The sequence below is a fragment of the Myotis daubentonii genome, chromosome 12, assembly GCF_963259705.1.
Source record: "Myotis daubentonii chromosome 12, mMyoDau2.1, whole genome shotgun sequence".
In the NCBI taxonomy this organism is placed as follows: domain Eukaryota; kingdom Metazoa; phylum Chordata; class Mammalia; order Chiroptera; family Vespertilionidae; genus Myotis; species Myotis daubentonii.
Window position 1 is genome coordinate 29873488 of NC_081851.1, and position 24604 is coordinate 29898091.

Below are 24604 nucleotides of genomic sequence, written 5' to 3' on the forward strand. Positions count from 1 at the left end.
ATTTGATCACAAGGCCATACTTTGGAAATATAAACCCCTTGTGAAAGTTGCTCCCCTCCTACTCCCTACATCCTCGGGCCTGGGGCTCACAGGTTTGGAAGCACAGTGGCCTAGTATCTAGCAAGAAGGGCAATGAATTACTTAAAGGCAAATCCACATGAGACAGTGCCTTACACACAAGAGGCAATCAAGGGAACAGTGAATAAATTTGTCCATTGAAGAGGGACAATCAAATATATTATTTTGATACTAAGGTATTTTCAAGAGAAAGATATCATTAAGAAAGGAGGAGTGCTGTTCCAACTAGAAACGGATATAGAAGTGAAAGTAGCAATACCAAGCATGTGTATTCCAGAGGTGATTACCCTGCCTGGACCCCTGCTCAGATACTTTGAATATTACACCTGGATATGAAGCGTGGTGTTTAAACATATCATAGCATGTTGGACTGCAACAGCTTTTGTGGTAAACTTCCTTGAATTTTTGCAGCCTATTTCAGAAAAGATGAAACTTCGTTACAAAAGCCACTGATGACCAAACCACTTGATTGTTATAAGCCGTAAAGCTATTGTTTCTAAGTTCAAAAACAAACTTTACTGTATGAATTTTTTAAAGGAAACACTGGAGACCCTGGAGTCAAAAAGAAAAAAAAAGAAAAAGAAAAGACAAACAAAATAAAGCAAAACTCTTGGACAGTATGGGGTTGAGTTAACAGCTTTTTCTGATCTTAGATGCCTGCTATTTTGTGAGCCAAACCCAAGAATTACACTGTCACATGGTTAATGCCAAGATGCTCATTTTAAAACACTATTAAAATTGTAGCTTTTGCCCAGTGGGAAAAGTTTAAGTGCTCTAACACAGCCATCCACTTCTTTATGAGCCCAGGCCACAGCAGAAAATTGGTTTTGCTCCTGTGATGTTAATAGCCAGCATCATTGCACCCCAAACTTGTTGCTTTGCAAGTGGACACATTAAGCACTCAGACACCCAAGTTCAGGTAGCATGAAACAAAACAAAACACAGAAAACTATAATCCTTTAAGCACGCAGATCCTTCTTGTTGTTTAGAGTTTCCTGCCAGATTAGATATTCCCTTAAGAAGAAACGGACACACAAAATGTCATTAATGCCATTTCAAAAGATCTCCTGGGCCAAACTTGCAATTTATGGATGCAAATGTTTGGGCTCCAGCTTGGAGAGGAGATGAGAAGTAGTCTCCCCAGCTACTGGGCTGTGTCCAGAGCCTGCCAGCAGGAGAGAGTGGGCTGTGTCACTACTTGTCAAGCCCCTCGGTGGCAAGGTGCCTGTCACCTGCAAAGGCCCGCGAGGCTGGCTCCCTGATCGCGCCTGCTCATTTCCCCATCATGGCACACTGCGGTGCCTGGACCGCTGGGGTTGGACTGCACCGTGTTATCAGCGGAAGCCAAAGCCGTTTCCTGTGGCTGGGAATAATGAGATACACAAAGGCATGGCAGGGAGAAAGGTGCAAAGAGGCCCGGCTGGTGGAGAAAATTCAGAAAGGCTTTGCACTCTTGGAAAAGCCCGAGGTGAGGCCTGCCCGCTTTGTCCCTCCCCACCCTCAGAAGGTTTTGTACGTGCATTTAAAGCAAAAGAGAAGTTGGGAAAGTTTGCAGTTCTGAACTCTTTGGGAAAGGCAGTGCATGGGTATTTCCTACTCATCTGTAAGTAGGAGGGGAGGCAGAGTAAGATTCTTGGGGGCTACTGGGATTGCTCTGTGAGATCTGAGGCTGGGTTGAGGGGTCCCCTTACCCCTTTGGGGGGCCCCTGCAGCCATTCTGGGGGAAACTGACTGGATACCAGAAAGATACTCAATAGTGTTGCCCACCCTTCTGTTCCCCACTGTCCAAATCCCCAACAAGGCTATCCAAACAGTTCCTAAGCACCTTACGGGAGACGCAATTCTTGGGTATATCTTTTATGTTGTTAGGACTCAGCCATCAGCAAAGCAAATATCACAAGAATGCCAACATATTGAGTTCTGCATCAACCAAGCCCTGGGTACCGGTATATTTAAATGAATAGATGGTGTGACAAGTCCTCAAAAATAGGGCGCCTTGGAAATGAAGAACAGGGCAGAGTTCTGAAAGGGACTGGAGAGAGGAATGGGGATACTAGAGGTGGGGAGAAGGGAGCTGCAAGGAAAGCTGGGAGCACCACCGGAAACTTCCCTTCTAGCTTGACTTGTTGAGAACGATATAGCTTCCTAAAGAGGATAATCTGAACTTGAATACCTTCTCCAGCAGGTGACCTACCCTCTCAATGACTGTTTTCTCAAAGGAAGACTTAGAATACCAATACCTATTTTATAGAATGTTGGCAAGAATTCAAGCAAACAGCAGAGCGCCGGGCAAATTATAGACACTGAGCATGTGTTAGCTTGTTTTTCCCCTTCTCCTTGTCTTGCCCTCCATGGTTTCAATGTTGGCTTTTCGATTACCCATCAGATCTATAGATTCCACTCGGCTGCTGTCAGATAAGCTTTAAACAGAAGCCCCCAGTAGGAGTTCGTTTTCTGTTTTTTCGTGCGAAAGGAAGAATGCACCCACGAAAAGTTCCCAAATACGATAAGCCTCCCCTAGGAATCTCTCCCACACCGTTGCACTCAGGGGCCCTGTCTGCCTGATCCCCACCCACCGGCAGTGCTGTGAGGCCGAGAACAAGAATAGCCTGGTCAAGGTTATTGCTGACTGAGTTGACAGATGTGACTCCCACACACCTGTGGGTAGAATCAATTTGAAATTTTCAAGGGTCACTTGGTTATCTGAATACCTCACACTGGAGGCCGATGTTTTGGAGTGACCTCTTCCCCCCACTCCTCCCATAGAGACTCTCCTACGTGAGTGAACTGAGCCAAATGTGTTTGGAAAAAGGCCCACTTGCTGGCTGGTTGCCCTGTTTGGCAATGGCGCCGGTGAGTCCCGTTAAAGGTCAAAATGACTACATGGTGATTCAAAGGAACTGACATCCTCCCATCTGGCTGCATTTACAAAGGAGAAAGTTACAATTTCAAGTGATGACTAGTTCTATTTGCTTTCTCTCACTTCCTTACACAACCTCGTAGACAAGTGCTCAAAGCCTCCATCGCTCCCAAGTGCCTTCTAATGGGTTCATTCTGTGGCTAATATTTCTTCCTGGCTTATGACCAACCTGGATAACTTCAGTTATTGCAAAAGTGACCCCTTTAACACAGCCAAATTGGAATAGCGAATTGTATATATACAGACACACATAAACCATGGGGATTAACCACCTCCAGACCCCAGACCCTTTGCAGGTGGTTGATTCAGATGCATCAGAGGTCATAGGTCATCCTGTTTTAATAAGCACCAGGAACTAGAAAGGACCCTAAGTGTTCTTACATAATCTGTCCAAGCTTCTGATATCTTCAGAAAGCTGTGCACGCCTCCCCACCCCCCTTGTCCCCAAAGCTTTGACTAGTATCTTGAAATGATGTGCAGACCAAAGACGCATTTTCAAGAGGGTGTTACTGGCACATTTGCAGAAATGATGGAAAGCTCAGAGGGCCAAGAAGAGCACTTGAAACAGACCCATGACATTTATAAATGATCCCTTATCTCATCCTGTCCTCCTCCTTCAGCCGCCTTCTACGGAGCCTGCTCCTGATTACCTGAGACAGAAAGAAAGTCATCCACTGAGGTGATGTCATCCACGGCCTCCGTCAGCACTCGGACCTGCTTCTCCCACTGGTCTTTGAAGACATCCATGTTGTCCTGAGCAACTTTGCTCTGCGGCCGGGCAGCCAGCGTGAGAGCGGCATTGATGACCTATTTGTTCGAAACAATCCAGGGACATATTGAAAACCCTGTTCAAAGTACCATGTTGCAACTCTGGACCGTGTAGCTTCTTCAGATAAATGGGTTCTCAGGGTCCAGAAGGACAATCAAAAACATGAATGATAACAGATCCAGAGACAGAGAAGCATTGATCAGACCGTCAAACCTCAGAGGGGAAAGTAGGGGAGGGTCGGGGTAAGAGGGAGAGGTCAACCAAATGACTTGTATGCATGCATATGAGCCTAACCAATGGACACAGACAACAGGAGGGTGAGGGCGTGAGTGGGGGGTTGGGGGACAATAGGTGGGATAAGGACACATATGTAATACCTTAACCAATAAAGAAAAAACATTTTTAAAAAAACATGAATAATGAGGTAGGTTACCATTAGCTTTTGTTTGCTTTGCTTTGCATCTCTTTGAGGATACAGTAATTAGCATCAGGTTTCAGAAAGTGTTTACTGGCCAAGTCCTGTTTATTTATCACAGATGTGGCAGCAACATAACTCCTGTTCTACATGTTCAAGCTTATAATTTAGTTGTTGAGACAAGGCAAATAGATACGAGGGTTTAAATAACAGCCCCAAACAAAGAAACAGAAGTCAATATGAGTGGGAAAGACAGTAATTGCCACAGTGACTCTGAAGAGACTGGAATAGTTAGATGTTTTTGTTTGTTTGTTTTTTATAAAAGTAAGATTTGAAACAGCCCATGGATGTTGGTTAGCATGTTCCAGTGTGAGGAAAGAGGACAAGGGAAGGAGTGACATGAAGGCTGGAGTGTGGAAGGTCCTAAATATTAGGTCACCAATGGACTTTTTAAAAACAAACATGTTTTTCTTGATTTTAGAGACAGAGGAAGGGAGAGAAAGAGAGACAGAAAGAGACATTGATTGGCTACCTTCTGCACGCCCTGTGCTGGGGATTGAGCCAGAAACCTGAGCATGTGCCCTGACCAAGAATGGAACCCATGACCTTTTAGTGCATGGAGTGATCTCAACTAAGTGAGCCACACTGGCCAGGGCACCGATGGGCTTTTAAAATGAAGAGATCGAGGCTTACCTGGGGACACAGGCTGTCGATCTGGGTAGCTGCCATTCGAACCAATTTCACCCCTTCCTCATTGTTGGAGATGGAACAGGCCAAATTGGCAACCTGTATTGAAGAAATTTGAGGGAAAATTATATTGAGACAGAGGACAAGGGTACTGTTGCATGACCTTGCATCTTCCCTGGAGAGGGGCATATCCAGGAGAAATCCCTCACAGATAACATATGAGTACCCTTCAGTGTTAAACCAAATGGTACTAGTTTTAATAGTAAGCTAGGCATTTCTCCCAGAATAGGGTGCTAATAAATTATCACTTCAGGATTCTCATGCACACACAATAATGCATTTAACTGTGTTGCTTTGAACCGTTGTCTGATATGAGCTTCCCTGATCCACCCACACTGTCACTTGAGCCCCCTTAAGACACAACCCTGAGTGCAGAACATTGTGATTTTGGCCAAATCAGTATTAAATTCTGATCAGTGTGAGAGACGCTATAGGCAATGCTTTGGATTTAAAAGAGACTCATAGTATGCTGAAAATCGGAGCCTCTACCCAAAGGAACTCAGAGCTGCCTGTCATGAAGATGTTAGTCCACAGTAACCAACTCAAATGCTTTCAGGGGCCACATAGGCCTGAGAAATGGATACAAGAGACTGGTATAATCCCTAGGCAACAGTGGAGCATGGAGCAAATGAGAACATGCAGGTCTAGTATAAAGGCATGCAAGTTTCATACTTTTAACACGTGATACCATCCAAAACCAGGTGAACTGAATTCAAGTTCCAAGGTCAAGCATTTCAATTTGTGTTATGCCTTCTCTTCAAGGAGTGAAAATTGGTAATACAAGGTCAGATTGATTGGCCAAGGGCAATAGCACACAAAACCGCCATCAAAACACTGATCAGTACCATCAGGCTCGTGTCAAGAGGACAGGAGGATGGGGATTAGAAAGGGCAAAAGAGAAGAGAAGGGCCATCAGGCCCAGGAGGAGGAGGGAAATAGAGCAAGTGATTAGCAGAGAGACAATCCCCAGCAGCCTCCTGGCCACCTGCCCCATTGTATCTGGCTCACTTCTGCTCTCTAAAATCAGGCTGCTTTCCTACCACATCTTAATGCCCTCAGCGATCGCACTGCACTACACATGTGTATAGTTTCTAGTGTGAAAGGAACCTCAGTTAGACAGTGGGGAGCAGTGGGAAGAGCACAGAACGAGAGTTCGCTCTGAGGACTGTTCGTGATCAACAAAAGGGGATGGGTAGATGGTGATACTAGAAATACCTTCAAATACCACTACAGTGAATCATTAATCCAAATAATCCAGTTTTGAAGCTTTTAGGGACATGTTAAATCTATTACAGTAAGAATATATACTATGAGAAACCACAGACTGAGTTCCAAACATTATGATGTAGTTTCTTATATTTAATAGCTTACCTTTGATTCTTCAGATAGTTTTCACTATTTAACTTAGTCTTCAGAATAAGTCCATGAGAAAGATAAATATACTTTACTATATCCATTCACAGGATACTAAAGGCCCAGGAGTATGAGGCTCCGTAGAGGCAAGCACAATCCAATAACATAAGTTCTCAATTTATTTTTTGTTGTATCATACTAGAGACCCAGTGCATGAAAATTCATGTACTGGAGGGGGCTCCCTCAGCCCAGCCTGCCCCCTCTCACAGTCCTGGAGCCCTCAGGGGCAGGAGGCAACCCGGTGATCAGGGGAAGGCGACGCCCCATCACACCTCTGCAGCTGCCACTGCCAGCAGCACAAGCCTCAGCCGGCCCTGGGCAGCTGGGCAACCAACATCCGAGGCTTGCCTGTGCCTTGGGCGGCCCTGGGCGGCTGGGGGGCTGAGGGGACTAGGGATCTCCAGAGGCAGGCATGCAGAGCCTGCCGCCCCAGTGGGGCTGAGGGGACTGGGCGCCACTATCTTTGAGGGTGAGGCAGTCAATTAGCATATTCCCTTCTTATTGGCTGTGGGTGCTGCCATCTTTGTGATGGTGTGAGGGTTATTTAGCATGTTCCCTCTTTATTAGATATGATTGTCTCCATTCTGCATTTTATTAATCTTTGTCATATTTGTATTCAAGTATGTTTTATATTGCAAATGCCAGATTAATAATTGGTGCTCAATACATGTTTATTGAATTAAATAGCTTTTAGTATTTTTATTTTTATTACTTATGGTGATTTGTAATATATCATGGATTAAAGATATTCTCAAAGATAAACTTAAATTCCCCCTTTAATTTGTCTAGAAAAATTTCTGCATTATCTTCTAACACATGGTTACCAATAGTATGGTGCTAAACAATGGTTCCTACATTCTGGTCCATTGTTTGAGTCCAGAATGCTGTGGCTTGAGAAAAATCAGGATGGTATGGTGAATTTCCAGAAAGATAGAATTTTATATTAAATACATATATCTTTTAATCTTCAACTAAAGTCTTCCCATTTCTGCTGTTGAACAACCATCCATTTTATGGAAAAAAATTCAGATAATAGTTTTGTTTGTTCTTTATCATCTTGCTTGGTGTGTGACAGAAACTTGTGGTCACACTTTTGCATAGCAGTAAACAATTGCCAGCGTTTGGTATGACTCCATGTAACAACAATATGAAAACTTAAATAATGATTCAGAAACCAGTCTTGGGTAATATTTGCTGTATTTTTATAGGAAGAAGAGGAAATAAGTACCCATATTCTTACATATATATATGAATAAGAGAACCAGATGTGTATCTCTTTTTTTAAAGATTTTTTATTGATTTTTTAAGACAGAGGAAGGGAAAGGGAAACTAGGAGAGGGAGGCAGGGGAGGGAGGGAGGGAGGGAAGGAGGGAGGGAGAGGGAGAGAGAGAGAGAGAGATGGAGAGAGGAACATGGATGTGAGAGTGAAACACTGACCATCTGCCTCCTACATACCTCCAATTGGGGATTGAGCCCACAACCGTGCATGTGTCCTGACTGGGAATTGAAGTGGTGACCTTTTGGTGCACAGGATGATGCCCCACCAACTGAGCCACACTGGCCAGGGACAGATTATGTATCTCTTGATGGAAGGATATAACATTACTTATGTTTTTGCCAAAAACAAACAAACAAAATGGGAAATGATCTACCTTAAGATACATTCTGACTTTACAGGAAATTCAAGAGACAAAGAAACATGTGAAATAAAACCACATAAATGGAATCATGAAAATCCTGATGATAATAAACTGGTAAGAAAAAGTCAGATCTTTTTTGATCCCTTAATAGAATAAATAAACTATAATACACCCATCCATGATATGCAATTAAATAAATACATGATAAAAGTACATTGTGAAACAAATAAATTTAAGTATTGATTAAATATTTGATGATATTAAGGAGTTATTTTTTCTTTAGAAGAGACAATTTCATGCAATCTAAACTTTCATTTTTCTGTAGATTTCAATCTGCAAAGACATGCTTTTTTAGTTCTCCTATTACTTTTATTTAAATATGTAACTTTTTAAAAGATGGGTAAAAAGGAGTTGATATTTTAAAGTATGCTAATAATATTTATTTTAAGTGTCATGGCTTTTAGAGATAAATATGGAGATGCTTATGGATGAAATCATATGTTTGCAATTTTCTTTACATTATCTAGGGCAGGGAAAATGGGCGTAAGTATAGAAAAAACAAGATTGACCATTAGTTCATAATTATTGAAGGTGGATAATAATATATGATGGTTCATTATGCATACTCTACTTTCACTTGAAATTTTCCATAATATTTTTTAATTAAAGTAACACACATAGCAACCACGATCTATTACATCCCCAGCTCTGGTGAATGACTTTCTTGCATGTGGATGACTCTCAGAGGCACGGAGTAAGTTAGGGAGAACTCTGAGCATGGGTGGAATTAAGCTTGCAGACAACAGAGCACTGCCAGCCTGAGCCTGTGAGAGGAAGCTCTAACTGGAATACTCTAACAGCTGACTTATACACCTTCACTCCAGACCTCAGTCTCTTGCCCATACTGGCTGCAGGTCCCTAGGAAGAAGCTACACCTAGGAGCCTTAGGGCTTAGAATAGCTGGCAGTGAGGAGATGCCAATCCGTGACTTCTATGTGGTGATAATGAATTTTTCCTTGTGTATCTTTTGAAATGTTTCTTCATCCTTCATTCAAATAAATTCTATTATGACTTAGATCTAATGTGGGAACATCACTGCCCAACAGAAATCTTGGGGGGTGGGGGGTAGTACTAGCAACACTTAGCAAAACAATAAAGAGTTGGCAACTCCAGATAGTCCTCCAATTATTTATTCTCTTTAATTTACTGATCCATAAGTGCTAAAGTCTGGCAGCCTCCATTCCACTATGTATTCCTGCTCTTTAAGTCCACTTAAAATCAGAATTTCGCTTCCCTTGTATTGTACTCTGAAACATCCGGAAAATATTTCCAATATGATGCTAAGGATTTCACTATCTCCAGAGGCAGGCTTGTATATTTTAAATTGGTCATGGACTCAATCCAAAGTCCTACCTTCCTTATTTTCCTTTGGCTTCCCTTTCTGCTTCTCACTAGATCACAGGCATTGCAGTGACTCTGAACATGGTTTTATGTATTGTGACTTCTAGAATTCTGGCAGCAAATACTCCATTTCAGTCTTGAGGCAATAATGCAGCTTGAATTGCCACCGAACATTTCAACACCAGTCCAAGACACTGCACACAATAGGTTCTTAATAATTGATTTAAATGACCCAATATTTAACTATAGCTCTTATGTTATAATATCAGAAACTCTGATAAAAATGTCCTATTTTCCAAATCACAATATTTTCTCCTTAAAAACAAAACAATTTAGCATGATAATTTTCCTAATGCGGGGAGAAGAGGAAGAGAATAGTAGACTAAAATAATTAGACATTTAAAAAAGATTAATGGCAATAACAATGTAGACAACAGACCATTAATAGATTTGTGTTACTAGATTTTACCCCAGAAGATATTGAACAACATGATTCAATTTTTAATTTTTTTTATTAATCCTTACCCAAGGACATGCTTATTGTTTTTTAGAGAGAGGGGAAGAGAGCGCGGAGAGAAACATTGATCAGCTTCCTCTGGCACGCACCCCAACTGGGGATTGAACCCACAACCTATGTATATGCCCTGGTTGGGAATTCAACCCTCGACCTTTCAGTGTAGGAGATGACAACACTCCAACCAACTGAACCACACCAGCCAGGCAGGGTGAGTATGAATAAATTTAATAGAATTTTGAAACCTGCTTGAGTCAACCAAGCAAGTAACATTTATGGGCTGGCTCAGGCCTCTGCTTCCTCCACTCTTGAATTGTTTACTGCTTAGCTGAATCAACAAGAATCATTTGACCTTCCTAGAGGCTTAGAAAACAATAAAGTATGTCATTGACTATTAAATGCTGCACTACTTTGATTGATTTGGGATTTCTGAAAGTGACGAGGTCCATGAATAAAGGGGGCACACACAGCTCTATGGTGAACTAATCATACTAAATTCCTAGCAATCTTTTATGAAAGGAAGAGTCACCCCCTTTACCCATCCCCGCACACCCTGTCCTCCTGCATAACTCTGGGAGCTTAATGGATTTGGGGAAGTAGCAACTGAAAGGAGTAGGCCAGGTTTTCTACCTCTGACTTACTGTCTTAAAGATGGTTATCTTGGAGAAAAGAAGGAAGGTTAGTAGTCATCACTAAATTGTGTGCTGTCTACAAGAACAGTATGGATTCAGAAAAAGGAGCAATCAGGACTCCTGGGTGGGAGTCAGTAAACATGTCATAGAGAGTTAAGAGATCCATCTGACAATGTTTCTTTTCTGATTGCTGATTAGCATAATCTCCTGGATGCTCAAAAATTATATTGTCTGCTCTTCTGGAAGCACATTGTATAAGTAGATGAAGCAAACAATAATATCATTGGCAGGATTAGAAAGACAGTAAACCAGCAAGGAAGGCTGGTGCTGTTTCCAAGAAACTTGTTCCTTGATCTGAATTTATACTGCAACTGGCATCCATCCCTAACCTTTTAAAAATATATATATTTTGATTTCAGAGAGGAATAGAAAGAGAAATAGAAACATCAATGATGAGAAAGAATCATTGATTGGCTGCCTCCTGCACAACCCCTGGGGACTGAGCCCACAATCTGGGCCTGTGCCCTGACCGGGAATGGAACCATGACCTCCTGGGTCATAGGTTGATGCTCAACCACTGACCCACGCCAGCCAGGCCATCCTGAACTTTTAATAATCACTTTAGCTGATCAAGAATCAAGCAGAGAAATTCCAGGGACACTGATGGGAGAGTTAAAATGGACAAAAATCAGAAAGGTGTGGAACCCTCATGAGAATATATTGTGACCACTTAAAATACAAGGTATTTTTACTCACAAAAACCATCCTGCATAGCTCAAAGTTCCAGATGAGTAGCATAGCATGGCTGTGAAATTTGGTTTTGTGTGGACATCGCTACAGAAAACAGCTCCATCTCAAAAATGCCATAGTCTTGTTTGAACACATAAAGAAAAACCAAAATGCCTAGAAGGCTGAGCTTTAATTAGACATTAGAAACCTCTACTAATAAAGTATTTAGTCATTTAATTCCACAGAGATATGAGGTGCATCAGAAAAAACAGGACATTTTCTTCCTTCCTGGCCCTGGAAATCAAATTACAGGGTTTGTTTGTTTTGTGTGTGTGTGTGTATGTGTGTGTGTGCGTGTGTGTGTGTTTTAATATTCGTGATTCTGGTCAAGTTCTGATGCCAGTGCATATTTGGTGCACTCAACCCCCAAACACTTTATCATTTCATTTCATTAATTTTTACAGCTTGAGGATACCTACTGGTGTTTCAAAAATACACTAATGAAATAAATCAGAATAGCAATTCAGAGTTTTATAACGTACTTGCTCATCATCATTGTAAATTTGAGGATAAATTAACTTATTTACTATTAAAAGGAAATTTACAGAATTTCCAGTCGCTACGTCATATGGCCACATAAAATCATAAAGACAAGAGAGGTGCCCAAATTCCATGCACATCTATTCTCTCTAATGATCATGGCAGTGAAGAATGCTGTGGTCTCCATCTAAAGATTTATTCAGTTACCCACACTGATAGGATGAGCACACAAAAAGGCATATATATATATACACACACACACACACAGGCCTGTCTTATCTAGAATTTCAAGGGTCCTATAATAGCCTCTGCTATTACAGGTGGAATTTTATAATTCAGTAAGAGATAAAATACATTTCCCTAAGATCCTTGAGAGGAAAGGCAGAAGCAGCTGATGTTAAGACAGGGATTTAACCTTATGATGATGATGGACCTCCATCAAGGATGGTCCTAAAAGAAGACATAATGGCAACCTTCACGACTTGATGAGGAGTGCCCCAATGGTCTAGCCACCCCAGATAACGTCTGTAGCAGTGTCTCCTCCTGGCTCAGGTATTTTTGGAATCCTTTTTAAAAAATATTTTTTTATTGATTTCAGAGAGGAAGGGGTAAGAAGAGAGATATAGAAACATCAATGATGAAAGAGAATCATTGATCAGCTGCTTCCTGCATGCCCCACAGTGGGGATCAAGCCTCCAACCAGGACATATGGCCTGACCAGGAATGGAACCATGACCTCCTGGTTCATAGGTTGATGTTCAACCACTGAGCCACCCCTGCCAGCCTGGAATCCTTTTAAAATGCAACTGCCTTAGACTGAGATGAGTCTGTCAACCTGATTCCAATAGCTGAGGTTCTGAAGGATAAAGGAGAAAACAGGGATCATTTGATCTGGGAGGGATGTCTCAGTAGAGGCACCAAGACCCAGGGGACAGGAGGAAATAAATACTTTTTCATGGTTCCATTTTAAATGGCTTCTCTAAAGCATCTGATAATTATTTTATATATTTTACCTTTTTTAAATCATGTAACGGTAAGAGCCTGGGCTTTAGAATCAGGCAGCTGAAGGTCACATCTTGACTCTTATTCTTGCCAATGAGCATGGTGCTTTAGTGCTGTGAGCCTCAATTTTGTCAACCATACAATTTTTTATCTAATAAAAGAGAAACATGCAAATTGACCATACCTCTGCTACACCCACAAGCCAAGCCCACAAGTCATGTCCACAAGCCAATCAGGAGCGAGTATGCAAATAAACCCAACCAAGATGGTGGCGGCCACAGAGCTGGAGTGAACAGGAGGTTTAGGTTGCCCCTGGCGATGGAGGAAGCCAAGCTTCCCACCTGCCCTGGCCGGCTGTGGGCTCCGCTCAAGGCTACAAAGTTTCAATTATAGAAGATAAATAAATCCCAGATACCTGCTTCCAGCGGCTGTGGCTGCTCAAGGAGGGTCTGGGAGCCTGGGTTGCCCAGGGCTATGGCCAGCCTGCAAGCAGCCCTCAGCCCCTCACCCAGGCTGGCCAGGCACCCCAGTGGGGACCCCCACCGTGAAGGGGGTGTGACCAGTCTGAAAACAGCCCTCAGCCCCTCACCCAGGCTGGCCAAACCCTCATGGGGTGAGGGTCCCCGCTTGGGGACTTGGCCAGCTTGAAAACAGCCTTCACCCCCTCACCCAGGCTGGCCACACCCCTCCAGCAGGGACCCTCACCCCATGGGGGCATGGCCGGCCTGCAAACCACCACAGGCCCCTCGCCCAGGCCATTCCATGCCCCAAGGGAACCCCCACCCTGATCTGGGACACCCTTCAGGGAAAACCAGCCAGCTCCCGCCCATGCACCAGGCCCCTATCTATACTAATAAAAGGGTAATATGCTAATTAGATTGGGAGACCTTCCAGGAGAACTTCCGGACATTCTTCTGGATAAAGCCATGGTGGCAGGGCCGAGGTTGAGGCGGTTAGAGGCCAAGAGGGGAGAACAGTTGTGGGTGATGAGGCTGGGTGGGGGGCAAGGCCATTGGGGATAAGCAGACCAGCAGGGGGACCAGTTGGGGGCAAGCAGGCCATCAGTGGAGGTCAGTTGGAGGTGATCAGGACAGCGGGGGGTGGGCAGTTTGGAGTGTGTAGGCCAGCAGGGGAGCAGTTGGGGGCAAGCAGGCTGGCAGGCAGAGTGGTTAGGGGCAATCAGGCAGGCAGGCAGGCAGGCAGGTGAGCGGTTAGGAGCCAGCAGTCCCGGATTGTGAGAGGGATGTCCGACTGCCAGTTTAGGCCCGATCCCTATAAACTGGCAGTAGGACATCCTTCGAGGGGTGCCAGATTGGAGAGGGTGCAGGTTGGGCTAAGGAGCACCCCCTCCCCCATGCATGAATTTTGTGCACTGGGCCACTAGTATAAATATAAAAACAACAACAAAGTGGTAATAAGATTGAAATAAAAAATGGACAGAGTGCCTAACCCAACACTCAGTAAAGATTTGACAGATGTTATTTTCATATTGTGGTTACTAAAGTAAAAGAAATAGTTTAATAACAAAACCCAAACACTGATATATGTGTTCAGCCATGCAAATACTGAGTACCTAAATCCTGCCTTATGCAGAAGTGATCCATATTTTTGTATTTCCTAGAGTAGCTTATATTTTGGTGAAATTAAGTAAATGCATTTTTTTAAAGTTCATATTATAAAAGTTTTGACAAAGGAAATGAAATGGAAGCAGTGATTGATAGAGAGTAAAGGATTCTCTGTAGCGGGAAGGCCGGGGAGTATTGGGGGGGCGGGGGGGAGGGGTAAGAGATCAACCGAAGGACTTATATGCATGCATATAAGCATAACCAATGGACATAAGACACTGGGGGGTAGGGGAGGCCAGGGGAAAAAAGAAAACATATGTAATACCCTTTGTAATACTTTAAGCAATAAAACTAAAAAAAAAAATAAATAAATTTTAAAAAAAGGATTGTCTGTATGTGATTATTTGCATAGTTTATCCTTTACTTATGAATAATTTTTGTAAAGTTGCAATCTCAGTATGTATCTTTGTGTCACTGCTTAATCTCTTATAGATCAAGTATTTTCCAGACTCTTTATATACTTGTAATTATTTTTTTAATAATTGAATAAGATTCCCAAACATTTTTGCTTTGTTATTTGGTAAGTCAATTTCCTGTTGTCATACATTTAAAGAAGCCTCCGATGTTTGCTATGACCTAAAACAAAGTTACATACATCTCCACGCATCCAATTTTTGCTCCTGTCAGAAGGGTACTTTCTGAGTCAGGGACGCTGTTATGGCACTTGTTTACATATGGCCGCAGTACCTGCTGAAAGTTCCCCAGCAATGAATGAATGGATTCTCCAGTGTCACAGATATTATAGCTCATATTCCTCAACACTGTTTCTCCTTGCCTTCTTGGCCACCATATAATCCGAATGTCTTTCCAACCTTCATTCTACAAACCACAGTGGAAATAAGGATTGCTAAAGAGTCATTTCATGTTTCCCCAGCAAGACTGTGAACTCCTGCAGAACAAAAGCACAGGTACTCAATTCCAATATTTTTATTTTACTAAATCTCACCAGTTCCTTCATGCCGTGTGAAGTAGAGCACCATTCAACTTGTCATAACCTAGTCACCCCTAGAAGGGTGCCGAGTTCCATGATCTGGAATCGGGAACAAGCATACGTTCTAGATGCCATCCATTTTCAAATTTACCATCAAATCGGCACTCAGCCTCTAATACAAAATGAACCTCATACAACATCCCGCCACATGGTACTCAGAAGCAATGTCTCTTTGGTCCCACCAGGCTTCCTATGCTCGCCTGTACTTACACACCTATGAGAACACAAATCTGCATCCCAAGGGCTCCTCAGGGATGCGCAACAGCTCTCTTGCCTGTATTCTTGGGTACACACGCACCACGAGCAAATGCTGTTTGCATGCCTCTGCCCAAATTAAAGTGATCAGTCTGCCCTGGTGACTTTAATGGAGGTAATCACCAGCTCACATTCATGAACAAATTGATGTGCTTGCTTCATAGCTGAATCACACAGCATAAATCTCTACCCTTCATATATAAAAACCTCAGAGGCTTAAAATAATGCAATAAAGTACCACCTAATGCCTTCTTGATGTCTGTTCATCAATAACGTGTGGTTGTGTGAAAAGGATAGGAAAGACTTAGCATATGTTACTAAAATCATGCAAAAAGTGCAATGCCCTTTTAATTACTATAGGCATCCTGGGGTTTTGTTTGGTCCATCCTTTCACTGAGGAACTGAATTATTACTTTCCACTCTTATTTGGTTTCTCAGAGTCCCATGTAAATAAGTGAAATATTAGTTGACCTTCGTTATGTGAGATGAATATCTCCTACTGCATATTGGTGGGCTACACTGACCCATCCAGTGTTTGACTTTTACCAGAAGCCAAGGAATGTTTGCAGAATATCTAAATAAATAAATGCAGGTATAGGTATTCTCCATTGCCTGGTCTCAGATATTTCAAGATGATAGGCACGAGGGTGGAGTTAAGGCCATAACCACAGTGCAAAGAGACTCTAACCATCCTAACCAATATTATATCTGACCTCAGGCCCCTTTGTACAGAATTACAACTTGATGAGGGTGACAGTCACAAGTCCCCCACTTCTTCCACTTTATGCCCCAGGGTTGTTGTTTTTTGTTTGTTTGGGGGTGCAGGCCAGCAGAGGCAAGTGCCTCCACCAAATAAGCTCTTAGCAATGAGCTCAGGTTCAATTCCAAGTCCAAATGTCCCTGAAGACTTTTCATTCACACAGATCTCTATTCTAAAGCTCTCCAGGGTAACTGCCTGCACCACTGGCAGCTACTCACCATGTACTATTGTTTCATTCCTTATCTGTGGTATGTGTGGTATAGATGAATGAATACATACATACAGAATTGGAAATACAGATACACCTATGAGATGGAGCCAAAGTAGGTTTACAGTTGTGAGTATGCAAAACACAATTTACTCTTGTATTATTTATTAACGTATTGTATTATTTTCCACACAGACCTACTTTTGACCCGTGCTACATAGATATTGTGTGTGCTCAATTAAATTTCAACCTCCTTAAGATATGGTTGTTTTGTTCATCCTTGTGGCCCCTGTGGCTCCCTGTACAAGATCTTGCACCCAGAAGATACGATCGTGGTTCCTGAATGTTTTCTGACCTCCTGCACTTACCTCTGTTGAGTCCTACTCCCTCCTAGGACTGTTTGCCCAGAAAAGTATGCTAACCGATTAATCAAAGTAACTGTTCACTAAGGTAATACTTTCTCCTCCTAGAGAAAATAATATTCTCTAATATATTCCTCCAAATATAACATCTTAACCCAATTAACATGTTCCTGAGTCCTTAAGAACTTTAAAATGTACATTGTAGAAGCATCAAGCTCCCCAGGGAAGCCATTGGGGAAATATGCAAGGACAGCGATCTTTCTTTAAGCTCTGTCATCTTTATCTAAAACTTCTGTCTTTACTGCCTCTGGTCACCTGATTTTGTGAAGAGGCTTACTGGGACACATCTTTGCCCATTAACTTACATATTGTCTATGGCTGCCTTTCCATAACAAGGGCAGATTGAACATTTGCAACAGAATTTCAGGACTCACAACTTCAGGTCTCCTTTGATTTACACCTAGGAATGTTTTTCCCCAGTTACCTAACCTCATCAGCCCAGTTAGTACAAGCACCCCCTCACTTTTTCTTACCTGCAGCCTTTTCTTGCCTCAGTTCTGTAGGACACAGCCAACAAAAGCCTCTCGCTTTCATTGATAACCAAGTTTTTACAAATTTCTCCCAAGCTGGAGACTCCCTTGTTGCGTGCCCTGCATCCCCTTCCGTTTATGGGTCACAAGCCCCAACTGATGCCTACAAGTATGCCAGAGCTGCTCAGCTCTAAAAGCGAACGCATCTCCTTGGTGCTCAGAAGAGAGCAGAGCAGTGACAGAATGTGATCTCCAGATTCATTCCATGTCACCTGCCACAAGGAACCTCTTTCCTTCCAAGGTGACCTTCAAGTCATTACTTCCACCTTGTTGGGCAATTGATACAGATATCTCAGTACAGAACCCTGGTCAGGCTTGGACCCCAGATGCATCCTGGTTTCATCAGTAGGCCCTCGGGAGACCATGGCCAGGTCTAGAAGGAAGGAGCAGCTGTGCTTGCAAAAGCACATGTCAATTCGCAGCCAAGGTTATGTTCATAAGCCACGCTCCCAGACATAGGCCAGGCCCACAATGCCCTTCAAATGGTCCTCGGCTTGGCGACTTTTTATTGGAGAACTATTTTGCTGTCATCCTCAGTGGATCAGCTTCTCCCTGAGCTGAAACAGTCACCTGGGTGAATGGCCAGTCTGCCAGCTGCCTGACCTTTCAATCGGCTATGAAGAAAAAAAAAAAAGTTGAGGATAGCTCTCTGATTAATAGTCCCAGAGAAGAGCAAGGAAGGAAGGAGGAAATTCTATGCATCTTGTTTCTGTTCTGCTTTGTACTCTCCAGGCTGTTTATGTAACTGTGGGCTTTTGCCTCGAATAGGTTCTGCAATTGCTTCTCCATAGGACCGGGTTTAGCAAGAGTACTTGTTGTGGGAGCACCAATAATATTATGTGTGCACATAGAGGAAGAGAGAAAGGGGACTATGAAGATATTTGGGAGTTATCGTCAATGGAAATACTCTTATTGAAGTAAGCAATAATTAAAATTACAGCATTCCCTGAAGCCTGTGTAATTTTCTAACTTTCAAAGGGCTTAAATCCTATTATTTCACACAAGAATATATTATGTGTTCAGATACAGATGTACATTTTTTAATTGGCATTTTTAGTGAGGAAATCATAAAGTTATGCCCATGTGCTGAATGTAGCCAGTGGCTTGTTTTTGTATGGTCTTCAAGCAAACAATGTTATTTGACCAATATACACACCCAAATATGTGAGAGCCTATGTGATGTGACCCACAAACCCTAAGATATTTACTGCTCTTAACAATAAAGTCTGCTAACCCCTGGAATCTGACACTGTTATAAATATGAAGACTGCTCTGGCATTTGTTTGCTTTCAGACCAGAAGATAAGTTGTCCCAACTGCTCCAGTCCTAGAAGGCTCTGCCTCTGTTCAGTGAAGCCCTCTGCGCTGATGTCATTCCCCACCTCTTCTCTGGTAATGTTCCTCACTCCTTCATATGTATTGACTTACATTTACCTGAGCTACATTACAGCCTCCATCATTGCAGCAGATTTAGCTTTTCCAAAGATCCTGTCTATCCTCAGTTTGAGAGTGTTCCAAAGAATATGCCCTAGACTTTTAAGAGAATTCACAAGGAAGAAGTGCAAAAAAGCATGCTATAAACAGCATGTCTACAATACGGGCAAAACTCCCAAGGGGTGCACTTTGCAGAGAGCCGCAGTCCTCTGGATGACTATGTCCTGTGGGGGGGGGGTGTACCTGTATGTGCCTGGACCCATGAGACCCTAATGCCTAAAGACAGGAGTCCGGTTCATGGGGACAGACTAAGGGATAAGCTTTATTACTCAAGGCATTGTCCACAGGCGGTCTACCACCTGGGGTGAGTTAGAAACCCAGAATCTCAGGTCGCCCTAGCCCTTCTGTATCACAGTCCACATTTTACAGGCTCCTCAGGTTAATTCTCAGACACATTGCAATTTGAAGACCATTGGCATAATGCAACTGGTGTAAGATATGAAAATGGACCATTCTGCCCCTTGGGCAAGTTAAGTTGCTATCTTTAAATTGTCAAGTCATCCTCTGTAAAAGTATTTCCATGCCTACCACTCATGAGAAGGATAAACTGTTATAAGGTATCAAGCAAATAAGTGTTCCCCAGAAGGTTAATTCCTGTTATATGATTATATAGTGAGCAACTATAATACAGTAAATACTAATGCATGGTAATAAAAGTCATTTGATGGGAAATGTTGGATAATTTGGTCTGTTTTCTGCAAATGACTTGGCACTGGCTATAGGAAATCGGTGACTAACTCATATAGGAATATAATGTATAACTCAGAAGGGATTTTAGAAACCTGCTAATGCAATGGTTCTGGCCTTGGTTGCACATTCTAATCACCTGAAACATTAAACAAACTATACTGGTGCAGAGGCCTGACTTGAGATGCTGGAGTGGGGCTTGCCTATAGGTAAATTTTTGTGGGGTTTTTTAAACTCACACAAGGATATGGTTGTTGTTTTTTTAATTGACTTTAGAGAGGAAGGAAGGGAGAGAGGCAGGAGAGGGAGGAGAGGGAGGAAGGGAGGGAGAAAGGGAGAGAGGGAGAGAGGGAGAGAGGGAGAGAGGGAGAGAGAGAGAGAGAGAGAGAGAGAGAGAGAGAGAGAGAGATCCATGTGACCAGGATTAAACCTGCAATGTAAGTATGTGCCCTGACTGGGAATCAAACCCATAACCTTTTGGCAATGGGACAACATGCCAACCAACTGAGCTACCTGGCCAGGGCCCATCAGTAGATTTTTATTTTTAAATTCCACTAGATGATTCAAGTGTCCAGCCAAGGTTGAAAATCACTGATCTAATCCAAACATTTTCTCCGGTGCTCCACCAGCATACATTTACCAAAGAGAATTATTCCAAAGGCCTTAGAAGATTTTCCCTTGGTCATGCAGCTAAGTTGCTGCAAAATGGAGGCCAGGATCCAGGTCTCTGTTTTTGTCATTCTTACCATGGATGAGCAAACTCCCAAGAAACATTACAGAAATCACGGAAAACTCCCAAGGAGCATTAAAGAAAAACATTGATGGCTTGGATTCATTTTCAGATTCTGAGGCACCTATGTGTTGGTGTGGACTAGACAGGGATTTTTTAAGTTTTAAGTGATAGATATAGACATAGATATAGATATAAATATAGATATAGATATAGATATATTGATAGATATAGATACTATATATTCTTTTAAATTTATTTGAGAGAGAGGGAAAGGAAGAAGGAGAGAGATAGAAACATCAATGAGAGAAAAACATCATTGATTGGTTGCTTCCTGCATGCACCCTACTGGGGATCAAGCCTGCCACCTAGACATGTGCCCTGATAGAGAATCAAACCAGTGACCTCATGGTTCATGGGTTGATGCTCAACCACTTAGCCACACCAGCTGGGGTAGACATAGGGATCTTAAAGCTCCCCAGCTAATCCTAATGTGCAGCCCATGTGGAGAACCGTCTCCCCACTCTAAATTTAATCTAAATATATCCCAAGAACTAGAAACACCAATCAGAAAGTATATATGCACCCCTATGTTCATAGCAGCACAATAAACCATAGCTAAGATTTGTAAACAGCCTATGTGCCCATCAGCAGATGAGTGGATTAAAAAAAACTGTGGTACATCTACACAGTGGAATACTATGCTGTCGTAAAAAGGAAGAACTCCTACCATTTGCAACAGCATGGATGGAGCTGGAGAGCATTATGTTAAGCAAAGTAAGTCAGTCAGAGAAAGATAAATATCACGTGCTCTCACTCATTTGTGGATTAATAATGAACAACATAAACTGATGAACAAAAACAGATCCAGAGACAGAGAAGCATTGATCAGATGCTCAAACCTTAGAGGGAATGCAGGGGAGGGTGGGGGTAAGGGGAAGAGATCAACCAAAGGACTTGTATTCATGCATATAAGCCTAACCAATGGACACAGACACCAGGGGGTGTTGGCATGAACAGGAGTGGGGGGGGGGGCAACAAGGGGATAAGGATACATATCTAATACCTTAATCAATAAAGAAAAAATAAATAAATCCAATTATAGAGTTTCTAAGTAAATAAGTGTTTCCCCCTCCTCTAAGTCTTTAGTCTGTATTCATCTTCTTTGATATCTGCTTAATGAAGACAGACCAGGGAGAGCCATGGAAAAGATTTCTCTTTCCCAGTGTTTTCCAAGATTTCCCCAACATGGGAATCACCTGGGAATCACTTAAGCTTGCATTTCACCAAAGGATTCTAAATCTGGAAGTCCATAATGGGCCTGACAATTTGTTTCAAAACACTCCTCAGGTGGCACTTATGAGGCAAATTTCAGAAAACCCTGGACCAGCAGCAATGGCATCACTTGGAACTCATTAGAAATGCACATTGTTAGCCTTGCCCCAGCCCTGAGGAGTCAGCAGCTCTGGGTGGGGCCAGCCATCTGCATCTTAACCAGCCCACCAGGTTATCTGGATGCACACTCAAGTCTGAGACCCATAGATCTACCACGAAGTCTTCATTTCATCAATGGGCCTGGTTCCTCATCTCTAGCCAACAGGAATTTCCCCTCCATAACACCCATTTTGCTTTTTTTTAAAAAAGAAAAATCATCCCCATATCACTTTTTGCAAGTCTATAACAGTAAGTAGTTTGGAAGTTCTTGTTTTTTTAAAAAACACTTTTAATTAGAGAGGCCTAATTACTATCATAATTCATGAGTATTCTGGGTAAGAGTTGAGACCCTGTGATTTGACACTAAAAACACTTTTTGCTTGGCATTCGGGGTGGTGAAATCAGCTAGGTCATCTTGCTCTTGGATTCTTCCCCTGAAATGTTGACCTGTGCACCCACAGTGACTATCTTTAATCACCCCGCACCCACAATGTTACAAGGGCCACAAGAGGAGGATAAACATCCATATATAGTTATCTTCTTAGAGAAGTTCACATTCAAGAGAATCCTGCATGCCTGAGCAGTGCTTAAGGCACTTTGAAAGTTACTATTTCTTTCAATCCTCACAACACTTGAAGTAACACAAGAGTTTTATTTGTGTATTAATTGTACACTTTCTGAAAAAGATTTGTATGTATTTTCTCATTATAGCTTCACAAAACCCTATGCTGCAGGTACTATCATCATTCCCATTTTATAGATGAGGGAATTAAGGCACAAGAGGTTCCCAAGGTCACACCACAATAAGCAGAAAAGTCAGGTTTGAACTCCAGCAGGCTAAATCCAAAGCCTATTCAACAAAAGTCTACATGATGCTCATTTCTTGCTCACTATAAACATCAAAACAAGTAATAATTTGCTTCCATTTTACAGAGGACAAACCAGAAGCTACGAGAGTGTAAGTAGACTGCCCATGTTACAATTAATAAGTGGCAGAACCAATACTTGAAGCAGGATCTGTTTCCAAGTCCCTCATGTGTATGTAATATACATATACACACACTATATATGTAGTATATACACTATATACATATATGTAATATAAATAAGACTATTTCACCCTCTGCAATATTTTTTTAAATATATTTGTGTTAACTTCAGAGAGGAAGTGAGAGGGAGAGAGAGATAGAAGCATCATTGATCGGCTGCCTCCTGCATGCCCTACACTGGGGATCGAGCCCGCAATCCAGGCAAGTGCCCCTACCAGGAATTGAACTGTGACCTCCTGGTTCATAGATTGATGCTCAACCATTGAGCAACACCACTGGCTGGGCACACACTCTGCAACCTTACCAGTGGGGAAGGCAGTCATTGTCTTTAGAGATAACTGAAAGCCAACGAGGCAGCCTTCAACTTGAAGTTACAGTCACTTTAAGAGGGATATGGAAAAAGCTGACATGGTAAGACAGATGAATGCCCCTCCAGAATAAGACCTCTAGCAGAAAATACACTTTCCAAAGAATAGGCTACAACAGAAAAAACAAAGGCTCGAGAGACAATCTGATACTGAGGGTGAAGAGCGGATTGGAGAAAGGGAGATGGGAAAGGCAGGCTTGGTCAACTTCAGTTTCATGCCTGAGACCAGTCCTGATCCTGAGCTGTACCAGACACAAGGGCAGTCAGAGTCAGTCACTTAACTTGACCCTGGTCACTCAGGAGTCATTCAGAAAACAATTTAATGACACAAATCCAAAGTCTTGCATAAGGGGAAGAGCTGTCTTCCCCCTTATTTTGCAGAGGTGAGAGTGGAGGTCACTGACAGAATGGGGGGGGGGGGCGGGTGTGGCACCAAAACAGCTCCTTCAGATTGGAAGAGGCATTGAGCCCCATAGACTCCAGCTCCCCGGCAAGCACCCATGCTTTGCCCATGTAACTAAGCCAGGCAGGAGAGAATTCCTGAGTGGCTGTTTCAAAGTAAAATTCAGGAAGCCTAGAAGCATATCTCTGCCTAGTTTCCTGCCTCCTGCCTCTCTAGGTGAAGAGAAAGGCAGCAGTCACTGTAAACAATCCAGCTGTGCAATTCTGGCCCAGCCTAACCTGAAACCACTGGAGAGGAAAGAGTTAGCAGAGGACACTGTTTGGCTTCTGCTTCATTCGTTCACTCGCTTGCTGAATGCATTTAATTAATCCCGGCTTTGTGAAGTCAAGCAAAGAGAAAGACAGCATCTCTGCCTTCAAGCAACCCCAAATCTGATTGGATAAGGCAGCCCTCCAGGAGCAAATGCAATGAAATATGAAGTCTGTGCCAGCTACAGTGGACACACAAAACAGGGGAGATTTTTGTGTGTGTGTGTGGAAGGACTTGTAGGGACACGGGTCAATCAGGAAACACTTCAATGATACAAAATCCAAAGTCTTGCATAAGTCAGATCCTAAGAGAAGAAAGGGTAAGTAGAGGCTGGAGGCATAGGGAGGGAAATCCAGGGAGAAGGAACAATGTGAGCCAGGTCCAAAGAGCCTGGGCGTTTTGGATATTGGCAGCAGTTCATTAAAGACGAAGTGTAAAGGGAAGGTCAGCACATAATACAGCTGGGGCAGAAGTACTACCGGAGAAGGTAGAACTTTCACTTTGCCCTGTAGGCAATGGTGAGAGTTTTCAGCATGGGAG

At 42.7% G+C, this 24604-nt stretch overlaps 1 protein-coding gene across 3 annotated transcripts in view; it reads right to left on the bottom strand.

The window, feature by feature from the left end:
- The window catches only part of CTNNA2 (catenin alpha 2), a 1136278-nt gene that overhangs the window by 99609 nt on the left and 1012065 nt on the right, over window positions 1–24604 (bottom strand). For all 3 annotated transcript variants that reach the window (XM_059659311.1, XM_059659308.1, XM_059659310.1), the window contains exons 10-11: window positions 4876–4968; window positions 3649–3805 (exon numbers count right to left, since the gene is read on the bottom strand). In XM_059659311.1, coding sequence (XP_059515294.1) covers window positions 3649–3805; window positions 4876–4968 — 250 coding nt within the window. The remainder of the gene's footprint in view (window positions 1–3648; window positions 3806–4875; window positions 4969–24604) is intronic.